This window comes from Lissotriton vulgaris, chromosome 7 (assembly GCF_964263255.1).
Source record: "Lissotriton vulgaris chromosome 7, aLisVul1.2, whole genome shotgun sequence".
NCBI lineage: Eukaryota > Metazoa > Chordata > Amphibia > Caudata > Salamandridae > Lissotriton > Lissotriton vulgaris.
In genome coordinates, this window is record NC_141695.1 from 578370558 (window position 1) to 578384014 (window position 13457).

The following is a 13457-nucleotide window of genomic DNA, read 5'->3' on the forward strand; positions in this document are numbered from 1 at the left end:
GGTTATGTAACTGCTGTTTGATACTGCTGCTTCCATGTGTACCTTTTGGCCATGTTTGAGTTACACTTGTGCTGCTCTCTGAACTGAATCTGTTCTTTGTGAGGTATGCTTGAGAAATAAATAAAAAAGGAAAGTGAGTATAATTTGTGACTCTGGCATTTCTGTCTGAGGAGAGACTAAGGGAAGCAATGCAAACTGTGCAAGAAGAATTACCCATCAGAGTTTTTTTTAGAGGAAAGGTTACACATTCATGAGATGTTGCGTGAAGAGAGATGAGAATCTTGATTTGTATCTGGGTGGTAAGGGAGTCCAGATCCTAGGATTGCAGTAAGAGAAGGCTTGTTATCTTGTCTTCTGAATTCATAAATGTTTTGGGAAGGTAGGCTTTATTGGTATTCCGGAAGCACTGTATAATCAGTACTGTCAATTTATTGTAGATGTTATGCAGCTTTTTTGAAACATTCATATACCAGGAGGTTTCATGGCATTAGGGTAAAAGCAAACCTGCCAGTGAGCTGCACTTTCTTAAATTAAACAGTGCCCACAAATAGATAAATCTTGAAAATGTCATTGGATGCAATAGTTTTGAATCTCAAAGCTGGGGATTTGGAAAAAGTAGGAGGAATGAATAGAATACATTGCTCGCGATATGCACCTTTTTAAAAGGAGAAATTTGAAGCAGTATTGCAAACGATCTCAATGAGCGTGGAATGATAAGTCATTTCTGGATGGACACAATGGAGTGGCCATGACCATCACAGGACTTTAAGAGTAATCTGTCTGTCTTTAATAAAGGTATCCAGCATAGCAAGGATAGTACATGTTTAACATGCTAGTATCTAGAAGCATCTATGACGTAGCAAACCATTTGTTTAGCAGGCTATGTGCCAATTCGTGCTGTATTTTCTAGGCCTACCAAAGTATTAGCCATCTGTTACTTCTATTAAGGTACTTCTATCTGCAAGTTCTACATATTTAAGGAAACTAAACAACTTATTATTTTCCCAACAAATAATTAAGTTTATGAAGGGACTTTTTAGACCCTCCAGCTCCAAATGTAGCACCGTAGTGGCAATCGAACAGGCTTAATGCGCCTTCCTGTTGAACCCATCCATAGGGCAAAGACATAGGATGGTAGTCTCAAGATCATTACTATCTTTAGATGTAATGCAATGTCTTGTTCTATTTAGAGACCACAAAGACTTACGCAAATCAGATCAACTGTTAGTTGCTTTTGGTACAATTATTGAAGGAGGTCCGGTTTCAAAATGGACTTTAGAAAGATGGGTAGTTTCTTGCATTACAACATCTTATGAGCTCATGAATAAGACTGCAAGGAACTCTAACTCTGTGAGAGTTCATTCTACTCTCTTTTTTGTAATTGGAATTCATGGTTACCACCTCTTAGGCATTTTCAGATGTCTCTAATTTGATAGTACTTCAAGTAAACTGTATAACCAGCATATTTCCCAAGAAATTCTTAGATTTGGGATAGCTCACATCTTTGTTCTTTTATAGCTGGTGTATGTTATAGAAATCTTAATTTGACTTTGTAGTACTGCCCACATAGTTTTTCCTTACATGTGCTTTCCAGTACACACATCCCATAGTCACTCTCTCACATAATATGCTCCATGACTTTCTTTTCCATTATGCAATGTGTAACATGTCTTTTTTTCCTTTTCTGGCTCCAGATGACTTGTCATTAACATTTCGGCAAGGGTTGCTACGTTTCTAGGTGGTGCTTGTGGATGAGATAAAATATACTGCTGTATATGTTCATACATCAGTAGCATTCCTAAACAACTTCTTAGTATGTTATTTATTTCAAAATGAGATGTGCTAATTTCCATAATGAATCTGCCTATGGCTTACAGATTTCCTTTAGATCCAGTTAGTTCTCATGAACATTTTTGATCAACCTTTATCCAGGGTATTCTTTGCAGCCTTTTCGGATAGCCCCTCAATTTGAAGTGGCTCACCATTTTCTTGCTTCTTCCTCCGTCTACTACTTCGGAGCAATTCCTCCGGGCTCTGAGCAGTTCCTCTGAGCTCTTGAGTAGTTCCCTATATTAGATTCTCCTTTTTTAGGGCTTTTGGATGTCCACTTTCCGCATGTAGTAAGCAGTTACTAGTGATGGCTTCTCTAATTTTCGTGTAAGATACTATTTTCCACTTTTATAAATTGACATATCAAATAAGTTATTGTTTTCAGCACAGATTTTGTGTATGTGCGTTTATATGTGTCGTAATTTACCAGACTGTTTAGAGTTGGGAATAATTGTTGAGTACAAATAGTGAAAGCCAATTTTGAGTACATGGCTATGTGAAAGCAGGATAATGGATTATTTTGTCTCCCGGGGAAAAAGGCAGAGGTTCTGTACCTAAAAGGTGATACAGCCCATTATTAGCAGTGGGATCTTGTAAAGCAAGGATTGCAGTAGTCTCCAAAAGACTGGTAATAACCCTCAGATTGAAACCCTGGGACTGAATTCCTACCTCATTAGAGTGAGCCTGAGAAATGTTAAATGTGCCTTCCTGGCATGTAGATCTCCTTGCAAAAGAGAATCCAGTCTTGTTAGAAAATCTTGAGGGGAGATTGGCAGAGGAAGTCCTTTCAGTGTTGGCGAACTAGTAAATAATTTGATCACAGAAATACCCTGAAGAAGCAATCCATACAGAAGTTGTGTTTGTGTGAAACAAGAAATTGCTCAATACGCAGGCAAGCATGGAAAAGGATTAATATCTCATGAGAAGGCCTAAAACATGTATTTGTGCAGTGGATACTGGTCACTGGAATTTCCATCTCTCATAAGTGGCCACATGGGCATTTTCTGACCCTTTGTCACCTCTGTGACCTTCTGGGCACCCAGCAGCAAAAAGGGAGATTTATAATTGTTTGGGGATGGCATAGAGACGAGATCCAGATATGTGAACTTTGATGAGTAAACGTCAGCTACCACTGGACTTAAGTTATGGTATGTTGCGTTGCAGGGTTTTATATAGCGCATAGCTGCCCCAGCGCTGACTGGCAGAGAGATTGAGAGGGCAGATCCTAAGTCAGCGGGAAAAAGTGAGTTTTAATGGCCTTGCGAAATGCCAAGTAGTTGTCCAAACTGCGTATGTGGACCGGGAGAGCGTTCCAAGGTTTAGCGGCCAAAGTGCGGAATGAACATCCTCCTGCTCGCACCTTCGTCATCCAAGGGACAACCGCCAGATGCTGGCCCATAGATCGCGGTTGGTGAATAGGTGTATAGGGTAAGAGCAGATTTGCCAGAATCCTTGGGGAGGAGATTCATAATTTTGAAGGCAATGCAGAGGGACTTCAACTTGCCGTGCCTAGCCACCAGCAACCAATGGAGTCTGCGGATGCCGTTAGTCCTAGAACAAGTCCTTGGAAGGCCAAGGAAAGTTCTAGCAGCCACATTTTGAACCCTCTGCAGTCGTAGAATTTCAGCCTTGTTAACCCCCTGGTAAAGAGAGCTAGCATAGTCTAACCTAGACATGATGGTGGCCAGGATGATGACTTGAGTGGAAGTATTAAAGAAACCTAGCAATGGTTGGAACCCAAGCAGGAGTCCAAAGCAGGTCCCCGCAACTTTTTTGGTTTGGACCTGGAAACTGAGGGCAGAGTCTACCCATACACCCAGATTTTTGACCACCTGTTTGGGGGCCGATGAACATCCCAGGGACGGCGGCCATCAGCGCTCGCTCCACAGCTCAAAATCTTTCTCGACCAGCAAAACCTCAGATTTGTTGTCGTTAAGCTGGAGGCAGTTAGCAGACATCCACTCCACGATAGCTGCAAGCTCCGGAACTTTAGGGCATCCTGCATGGAGTCGTCGGGAGAGTGCTACTAACAACTCAGTATAATCAGCATACAATACTGTTGTTAGTCCTCCGCTCCTGGCCACAGCCGCCAATGGTTGGACATACAGATTGAATAGCGTAGGGCTCATCGCTGAGCCCTTGGGAACCGCTTGTTTCCCAGTATGTATCTGTGAGGCAAAAGGGTGGGGGGGGCCACCTGGAAGGTTCTCTCCGCAAGAAAAGAGTTAAACCATCCCAGGGCCGAGCCCTCGATTCCAGACTCCTGCAACAGAGTTAAACCATCCCAGGGCCGAGCCCTCGATTCCAGCCTCCTCCAACAGTTGTAGCAAGATCTGGATACTGTGTTGAACACAGCGCTGAGATCTAATAAAATCAGCGCCGAAGTGCGTCCGGCATCTAAGGCTGCCCTCAGATGTTCGCTCACAGCTAGAAGAGACTCCGTGCTGTGACCAGGGCGAAAACCATTCTGAGACGGTGCAGGTGTAGCAAGATTTAAAAATAACTCCAACACCTCCACCCTCTCTGTTGAGCGTCGCAATGCTGAAGCCATGGGGAAGTGCTAAACCTGGCTCAGCCACCATGTAAGCTGAAAGCCAGGTCTCTGTTAAAAAGAGGACGTGAGGAGGTTCGTCCTGCAGCAGGTCATGCACCTCTGCGACATGCTTTGCTAAGGAACGGCAACTAAGGCTAAGGCGTTTGATAGTATGCCTGGAGGAGGAGGGGGCAAAAGGGGAGGATGTGATAGCCCAGGAATTAAAGCCGCGTGTTATGCAGCAGAACTAGCCCTCCGGCAAATTACATGGAGGGTGGTTGCAGAGGCTGATCAGTTTCCTGATAGCCTGAAGGTCTCCACAAGAGTAGAATTGTCTACCCCAAGTATAACCGGCAGCATGTCTGCTGGCTGGCAACGTCCAGGTGCAGACGGGCGCAGACGAGCTTGCCTTAGGCTGCGCGTCCACAGAGGCATATGGTCTAAATGGGGGAGAGCGGCAAACCTGAACTGCCCCCTCCAGCCCTGGAAGTGAGTCCCCCAGATGCAGGGCAAAGAAGCCACATGTACGCCCGCCACACAAACTGCATGCAGCCACTGTGGAATGGGGCGTGTACCGAGGCTCGTAGCAGGTAGGGAGCACACAAGGGCAATTAAAATTAAAAGCGCAGGGAGAAACACTCTAACCAATAAACCGCACTAAAACAAATAAAAGTAAAAACACGCAGCCTCACCAGAAGCCGCTCCTACATCCTAATCCTAAATAAATCTTACCATACATATTTGATTTCATTGTTTGCATGTTATGTTTACTTTTATCCACTATCTGCTTAACCATATTAAAACGGACATGTTATGCAGGGCAGAGGCAGGTGGAAAACCAGGTGGTGGGAGTCAGCGAAGATTTGGTAATTAGGGGAGGCACTGCATGTATGGTGGTGTGAGTTTTTGCACTGTGCTGAAGAGTCCAGCGCTCTCACATCCTTACTAAAGTTTGTTGCAATGAAATGCTGCTGCTGCTGCTGCTACTACTTCTACTACTGGAGCTTCAACGGTAAGTGCCTTTTCCTTACTGAAGTTGTCGTATTGCTGACCTCTAACGCTCCTAGCTCTCATTGAGCCACGTGGATGACCTCTGATATTGCTGTGAAGCATTTAAAACATCTAAGATGTATCCTCTCACCTTTCAGTGGCTGGAATGAACCCAAACATGAATGTAGGCAACGTGGACATCAATGGTGGTTTAGCAGTGAAAGACAGTTCTCAGTCGCAGTCACGCCTTCCTCAATGGACACATCCCAACTCAATGGAAAATATGTCCAACTGTGTTTCTCCCCATGACCAGAATGTGGGCAAGCATGGTACGTTACGTCAAACTTTCTTCATTTTAATATATATTTAGGATGGTTAGGGCTCAATTCTGGCACATTTCTTAAGTCCAAACAGTAATAGTAAATTGCACACCTAATTAATCTACAATATACAGCTCATTCCATAGAAAATATAATGAAAACTGTTATTTTCAGCCAACCGTATGTTTTTTTATCTATGAAAGTGTTCTCTTGCTCTGTGTATAAATGCACTCACCTAAACAGCATCTTTTGCTCTTTCATGCATGCACTCTCAATTACATACGCACTTAATTACTCTCCTGCGCTCGGATGCGCTCTCACATTGAAAGTTTGTATTGATGGTTATATACAAATTCAGCACACGATTGATCTTTTATTTTATTTTAGCATGACTGTGACATCATAGGTCAGAATAGTATTCTCAGTGAGTGTGTTTGATATGAAGATTTCTAATGTAGTAAAATGCAACCTAATTCAGCTTGAGAGGAAAGACACAAGAAATTATTTTCAAGGAACAATGGCAATGTTTGAAGTTGGAGAATCTCTGGAATTTTACTCCTAGTTTCATACTTATTTTGTCCACATTTTTGTATCTTTCTCTGCTTTCTAACACTAACAATTAAGGCACAGTCTGTTTATACCTATTGTTTTCATTCACAGATCAGATATGAAATCTAATTGTACAAGTAGCTTTTCTGCAACAGGATCTTCTGTACTATTGAAAAAATGAATTTTATCTATAAAATTGTTGGCGATCCACATATGGGGCTAGCTAAAATGTAATCTGTGCTAAACTAGGTTAGAAGTAGAAGGGAGGAGGGAGATAAGAGAGGGGTTATAGAGGCACACAAGGCTAAATTTCCATCTGGAGGGTTACATGTGGATGAAGTGTTGCTTGAAATTAATAGTCTTTAGGTCCTTTTCGAAGAGCCAGAAGAGGGAGGCTGTCTGTCTAGATGAGAACAGAATGGAAGACCCAACGCCTACTGGACACATCTGACGCTTAGTACCCATCAGCCTTCTCGCCCAGCCATACTTCCAGTGACACTCATGATCGACATGTGTCAAGGACATCTGAACATTCTTCATGGAAGGTGTCGCCCTCTGCTCAACTTTCACCAACAGTGACTCCCTCGATTCTGCAGTCTCTTAGGCCAATAATTCCAGCTGCACCACAGTCAGACACCAGTACTTGCAGTGCCTCCACCAAGGCATACATCGACCCATGAAGGTGAACGGCTACTGAGGAACATTATTGCACACTAGCCAAACTCCGTTCTTCAGGGAGGCATCAGGCTCACCATGATAATGGGTTTATATCACAGCCTTTAAACAAGGAGGCATATTTCACCTGGCCGTTCATCCAGGATCACCTCATGTTTTGAACCTTTTCCAGAAAATAAGGTTTTGCTACATGAATATTTTATGGATTTCCATGCTGTGCATTATTCGATCATTTTAATGGTTGGTTTATGAATAGTGTATTTTTTTTGCTTTTTGTTTTCTACGTGCGCATCATCACCTTACACCGTTTGGCTGTATGCTCCATCTTGATGTGACATGCACCTGTTGGGTCTGGAAGCATGTGCACGAACCTTGGATCAAGAAGCAGAGAACGGACTTTTTGTTGGAAATGATGGAAAGATGCTCAAGTATGGTTAAAATCTTCAATAACTGAGTAACTTGAAGGAGTTTTCCGAGGCACCCATGAGGGCAGCTACTGTCAGTCAAAGAATGTAAAGAGGGTATGGAGCACACCCCTTTCCGTTTCTACCGAAGCGTCGTACCAGATGCTCCCATTAGGACAGCCACATGGTCTGCAATCTGTTTGCCAAGAGACTACCAGTCAGAGGGTTGTTGAAGCCTGTTTGGAATTTCGACCCAAGACTCTGAAATTAAGGGAGAAGCCAGTTGTGGGCTCATTACACGAAGGCACAGACGCAAAAACTCAATTCCAGGGAGGAACTCTTCAGCACCTGCGAAACCCCAGAGGGAACCGAATCTATGCGTGAGGAATTTTCTGATGTCAAGGAAGCACTCAATGCCAGAAAGTTAAAGGCACTGAAAAGGCAAACAAATGAGGGACACACGCAACAGGTAATAACACCATGTTCCAGAGCAAAGCCTAAAACTTCTGAGTTGAAACACTCCAAAACCTTCCTATCGCCAAAGCGTTCAGCAGTTGAGGTAAAAAGGAAACAAAATGAGCCTCCCAGGTCCAAAGACAAGGGCCCAGCTGACAAAAACCCTCAAAATAGGCCACAGCAGTTGGGTTTCGGCCTCCTGTTTCTCCAGTAGGTTCAACTCCTCTAAGCGGTACCACTAGCTCAGATCAAAGTGAATGGCAGCTGCTCAAAGGCATTTAAATAATACAGAGACACCCGCCAAGTATGACTACTTTCCTCCCCTAATTTTTACCCTGGCTCTTGAACCACTGGCAGCCTGGATTCAGCAAGGCCCGCTGGTGCAAGGCATGCAATGGGAGGTAATGTGAGAAGTTAAAATATCCCTATATGCCAATGATATGCTCCTGTATGTGACCGACCCAGTGATAACCTTGGCTCAGCTGATGCAAGTCATCACCATCTTCGGTAGATACTCTGACTATACTATTAATTGGCATAATATGAGCAGTGTAGAATTCGTAGCTGGATCATATTATCCATGTTATACCCCCTAAGAGCTCCTGTGCCTCCACTGCCACCAGACTGTGAGACGAAAGGTGACTCAACAGGTTTTTGTTACTTATGGATATATTACTTAGAGTCAAACTCTTTTTCAGCTACGCAACCTGTCGCTGCTGCTTGATAGATTGCAGCAAAACGTGTGCCATTAGAAATTGCTCTCATTCTCCCTCCTGAGCAGGGCAGCCCTATTTAAAATGATACCCCGATTCCTCTATGTATTGCAAAACACTCCTTATGACGGGCCCAGCTCCTTCTTTCAGGCAATTAAAGCAAAGGTTCGTACACTTCTGTGGATGAGGGTCTACCTCTTATAGCCCTGTCCAAACTTACTAGGGGATGGTTTGATGGGAGATAGCGGTGCCCGACATCCAGAAATATTATTGGGCAGCTCAACTCTTGGTAATCCATGGATGGGTATTCCCTCCAATGTCTGAGCCGGTGGTTTGCATGGATCGTTCAGTGATGGGGCAACAGAGTTACCCTCAAGCTCTATACTATGACAGGGTGCAAAGAGAATCGCCAGACCCTACACAGCTGCTAATACAGATCTGGAAGAAGTCTGTAGTAATCTTAGGGAGGAAAAACACTGTCATGCAGATGACACCATTGCTGGAGGCCACTATCCTACAATCCCTGTACGGCCAGCAAGAATTTAACAAATGGGACCTAATAGGAATCACCAGGGCGGGAGACTTGTGGAAACAGGGAGAGATCATTCTGGTGCAACAGGAATACCAATTGCAGGAATGGAAGTCTACCAATATATAAATGTTTGGCACACACTACAGGCAGTACTACCAAGGGGTGGAGTTGCTAGAGTTCTTCTCTAGAGGACAGACTTCCTGATAAGTATATGGCCCACAAGACAATTTCACTCACTAAGCTGATTAATAACACTCCAATGCTATGCAGCAGTTACAGGGGGAGTGAGTTGTGGTTTTTGAAGGTAGTTAATGGGAGGCGGCCATGGCATTCCTTAGGAATATGGCTATCCGGTCGTGCTTCCGCTTGATCCAGCTACGAATTCTACACTGCTCTTATTATGCGAAAACGACTATGGTTTGGATGGGTCGGAGACATTACCAGTGCTCACGGGCTGTTGACAACCTGGCACCTTTCACATCCTTTGGGTGTGATTGCTAATAGACACCTACTGTGTTGTGGTAATTGACTGAGGTCGATCAGAAGCACATGCATTGAATTATCAGCTAAGCAATCTGTGCTGAACATGTGGTGTGAGACTAATGCCATGAGAGCCACTAGACTATCTATGACAACTCTCCTGGTGGTGGGCAAAAGAAACATTGCTAAATCCTGGGCTACCACCCAACTACGGTACCACCCGAAAGCGGGATCTAGGTGGGTGTATGTTGGCGGAAAGGGTGGTGCATGAAAATAGAGGCTGCTACCGGAAATGGGAGTAAATTTGGGCGGGCTGCAACACCCCCAGGGCCCTCTTTGTGACTATGGTCGACATGGAAATGCACAAGATTCTAATTAGTGATGTCTGGTTCTGGGACATGTTCATTTGTAAGGGTAGGATGGGGGGAGAATTGTGATACTACAAACGGTACCAGTGCTACGTCTGCTGAACTTCTTTGTGTTTGCTGTTGGTAATAAAAAAGATTTAAAACAATAAAACCTGAGGCCACAGTTGCGAAAGGTATCCAGAGCATTGGCGGGAGAAGGCGCTCCAACAACCAGAACCTTTGGCTCCAAAGAAGAGAACGTCGAACAAAGACGCAGAGAGGAGAGAAAAGAACCTTAAGGCCGAAATGGGGGCTTTGCTACACAGAAAGCAAGAGTTTTGATGTTTCCTTAAAGGGATACAGGATCCCTACTCTCCCTTCTTGAAAAACACAGATAAAAAAGGTAGAACAAACAGAGATGGAGTCTCCAGCAACCACTGAACCGAAAGAGGGGCTAGTGGGAGAGACCTGCATATATGTAGATGATGCAGACGAAGGCCAGTATGACTGAGTTTTCCGTCCCTGCAGGGTGTTGAAACAGACTCCCCAGAGGAGGGAATAGACACCTACCCCTAATGGCCATCCCCAAGGTATGTCATTGCCTCATACAGTGCAGTAATCAACAGGGCGGCAGTGAATTATGGCATCAAACTAGTAGAGGATCAGACTTGAACCACTCCTAGCCTCTGAAAGGAAGTTCTGATATCTTTCACAGCTACAGAGCATCATTATTTATTTACAATTTCTTTATTGCCATTTCTTCGAACAGGAAAGAAACAGGCCAGGCAGGGCAAACCCTGTCATAAGCGGGCATTACATCAACAATTGGAAGTGTTCAGGGAGCCATCTACAACTAATGTTGTGACTGTAGGATAGCAAAGAAGTATAAGAATTATTCCCAGTACCCAGCGTACGTCAAGGGTTCCCTTAAGGTAAATTCGAACATTGTCACAATAGTTCAGAAAAGAGCGAACACACCAGTAATCATGGCATCAACACCGACTGGGAAAGCAAGCAGTTGGAGTTGTTAGGCACAGATGGAGCACTCCACAGCAACCCAATAGCATATAGACAGCTCAGTTGTTAGTCAACAGGTATGGACTTCAACAGTAGAATGAAATAGAAGATCTGATGCAACAATTCCCAGATCAGTACAAGAAGAGATCTAAGAATGTAATTTGGAGGGAAAGACCAATGCAAGCACCTGATTAAAATCAGCGCTAAATTCAGCGGACACTACCAATACGCAGTTATGTATAGGCATCACCTTGGGAAGGTATTCGTGGTTGTAGGTATCTGGTTTCAAACCAGGGGTGCAGCAGCGATCATCAATGTACCGTTCTCCAGAGACATCCTGTTTGGTAGCACAGTGGATGAGTCTCTGCAGGGCATGAAAAGGGATGAGACCGCAAGATCGATGGGAGCCCTCTAGTTCAAGGGATCCTTCTAGGGAGCCCTAACATCAAGGAAAGGCCACATACCAGAGCAGGGGCGCACCCAACTGTGGAGCATTTCTCCTTCACTCCATGGGCATCAACACAATGGTACTTTGCCAACAAGGAAAGGCAGCATGTTTGTGGGAGAGACAGGGAATGAGCAAGTTTCTTAGGGATCATCCCACTTAGAACACCAGTAGGGGGAAGGTTAGGAGGACACCTTTAACAAAGAAGTATCATTACATACGGCAAATGGATTCTAATCATTATCTGGCAAGGGTATTGTATTGAATTGTTTAAACAACCACAAAACCAAAAGTAAAAACTATCAACTTCAAGGCACAAAGTCATCCCAAAGAATAGGTACTGTGCAAACTGGCATAAGAGTTCCTGCAAGGTAAGGGGGAAAAGACTTCCTGGTGCCAACACCAGACAATAATTTGAGACCTATTTTAGACCACACTATATTAAACGGGTACATCAGCACTCAAAGATTCAAAATGACAACTCAATATGAAATCACAGTTGCAAAGGGGATGCTGTATGGCAACCATTGACCTCAAAAACTCATATCTGCGCTTTCCAATGAGCAGCAGACACAAAAGTTCCTAAGATTCGTAACAGGCAAGGTTCATTACCAGTTCATAGCTCTGCCCTTCGGCATAAACGCTGCATTGAGGGATTTTAGAAAGTGGAGAAGGGAGATCCATGTATACCCCTATTTGGATGACTGGTTAGTAAATGCAGGGTTGTTCAAAAGCTGTAAAGAGAACATAAATTCAGTGATCCAAACCCTACACCACCTAGGGTTCTCCGTAAACCTACAAAAATCATCACCTATTCCAGAAAGTGAAAATGTATTCATGAGATCGTAAACTCAAGGCAGCGAAAAACATTCCTTTTTGTTATGTTATATTAATTTATAAAGCGCACGGATTCTCGGAGAGTGTCCCGGTGCTGGCATAGGAAAATTAGGCAGGCAGAGGGTTTAGCCGTTAAAAAGGCAGGTTTTGAGCATCTTCTTGAACAAATCGAGGCTGACTATAAGCTGAATATCTTGTGGGAGTCTGTTCGAAAAGCGAGGGCCTAGATAGGAAAACGATCTCCCACCCACTCTAAGGTGGTCAATGCGGGGCACCTTAGCCAGGCACTCTTTTCACAAGTCAATCCTGGTATTGATGGAGTTAATTTGCCTTTATCAGAGAGAGCAAGCTCTAACACAGGATGACTGTGGGAAGAAAGTATTGACATGATGGCTTTTCTGCATACTGCTATTTCCCAGTGTAAGACTACACATCAAACTACTATAGGAGTCGCTACATAACCAATTATCACCGGCAACAGGAAGTTGAGACGATCTAAAGCTTGTAACATTCCTCAGAGCTACAATGGTAGAGTGCAATAAATGTCAGAAAAAGCGTACACTTCAAACATCCAACTACCTTAGTCCCCATTACAACTGACGCCTCACACATAGGGCGAGGAGCGGACATGAACAGGCAAAAGATCAGACCTATGGAGCACAGAGAACACAGCAAAGTATTTAAATGTGTTGAAACTCAAGACAGTGTATCTAGCATTAAAGGCCTTAAAAACTCAGATAATGGGGCCACTATGCAAGTCAGAATAGAAAACACAGAAACCATGTTTTACCACAACAAACCGGAGGGACAGGATCATACTAACTGTCCAATCAAACAAAAAAGATATGGACATAGGCAATTCAGAGACGCGTCACTTTGGTGACAATACAGTTACCAGGAGTACAAAACACAGACGCCGACAGGATAAACAGACAGGCAAAAAACTCACATAAATAGGAGCTGAAACAGAGGTGCAAAATGCCTGAGCTTTGAGGTCAAAATCCCATACCACTGGTTCCTGGGGAATGCACTGTCTATAGATTGATCATAGAGGTTTGCATATTTTTTCACCAAATTCCTTTGGTAACTTTAGGAAACCGCAATGACTAATCTTAATCTGTCCACAGATAAACCTGGTTCTCACATCTAGTGGAAATTGTGTAGGACAGAAAGATAACATAACCAGTGCAACCAGGTCTACTAATCCTGAAAGAGGGGTGAGCACTCCACGCAGAACCACTCACTCAGCTTAGCAGCATAGCCCCAGAATACATGGACGTTGTTATGGGCAGCTACAAGATCATCCACAAGACTGTTAAACCCCAAAGT

General features: G+C 43.9%; 1 protein-coding gene across 5 annotated transcripts in view; it reads left to right on the plus strand.

Annotated features, from left to right (window-relative positions):
* The window catches only part of TNRC6C (trinucleotide repeat containing adaptor 6C), a 948409-nt gene that overhangs the window by 688538 nt on the left and 246414 nt on the right, over positions 1-13457 (plus strand). For all 5 annotated transcript variants that reach the window (XM_086930670.1, XM_086930667.1, XM_086930666.1 and 2 more), the window contains one exon: positions 5512-5682. In XM_086930670.1, the coding sequence (XP_086786796.1) occupies positions 5512-5682 (171 nt within the window). The remainder of the gene's footprint in view (positions 1-5511; positions 5683-13457) is intronic.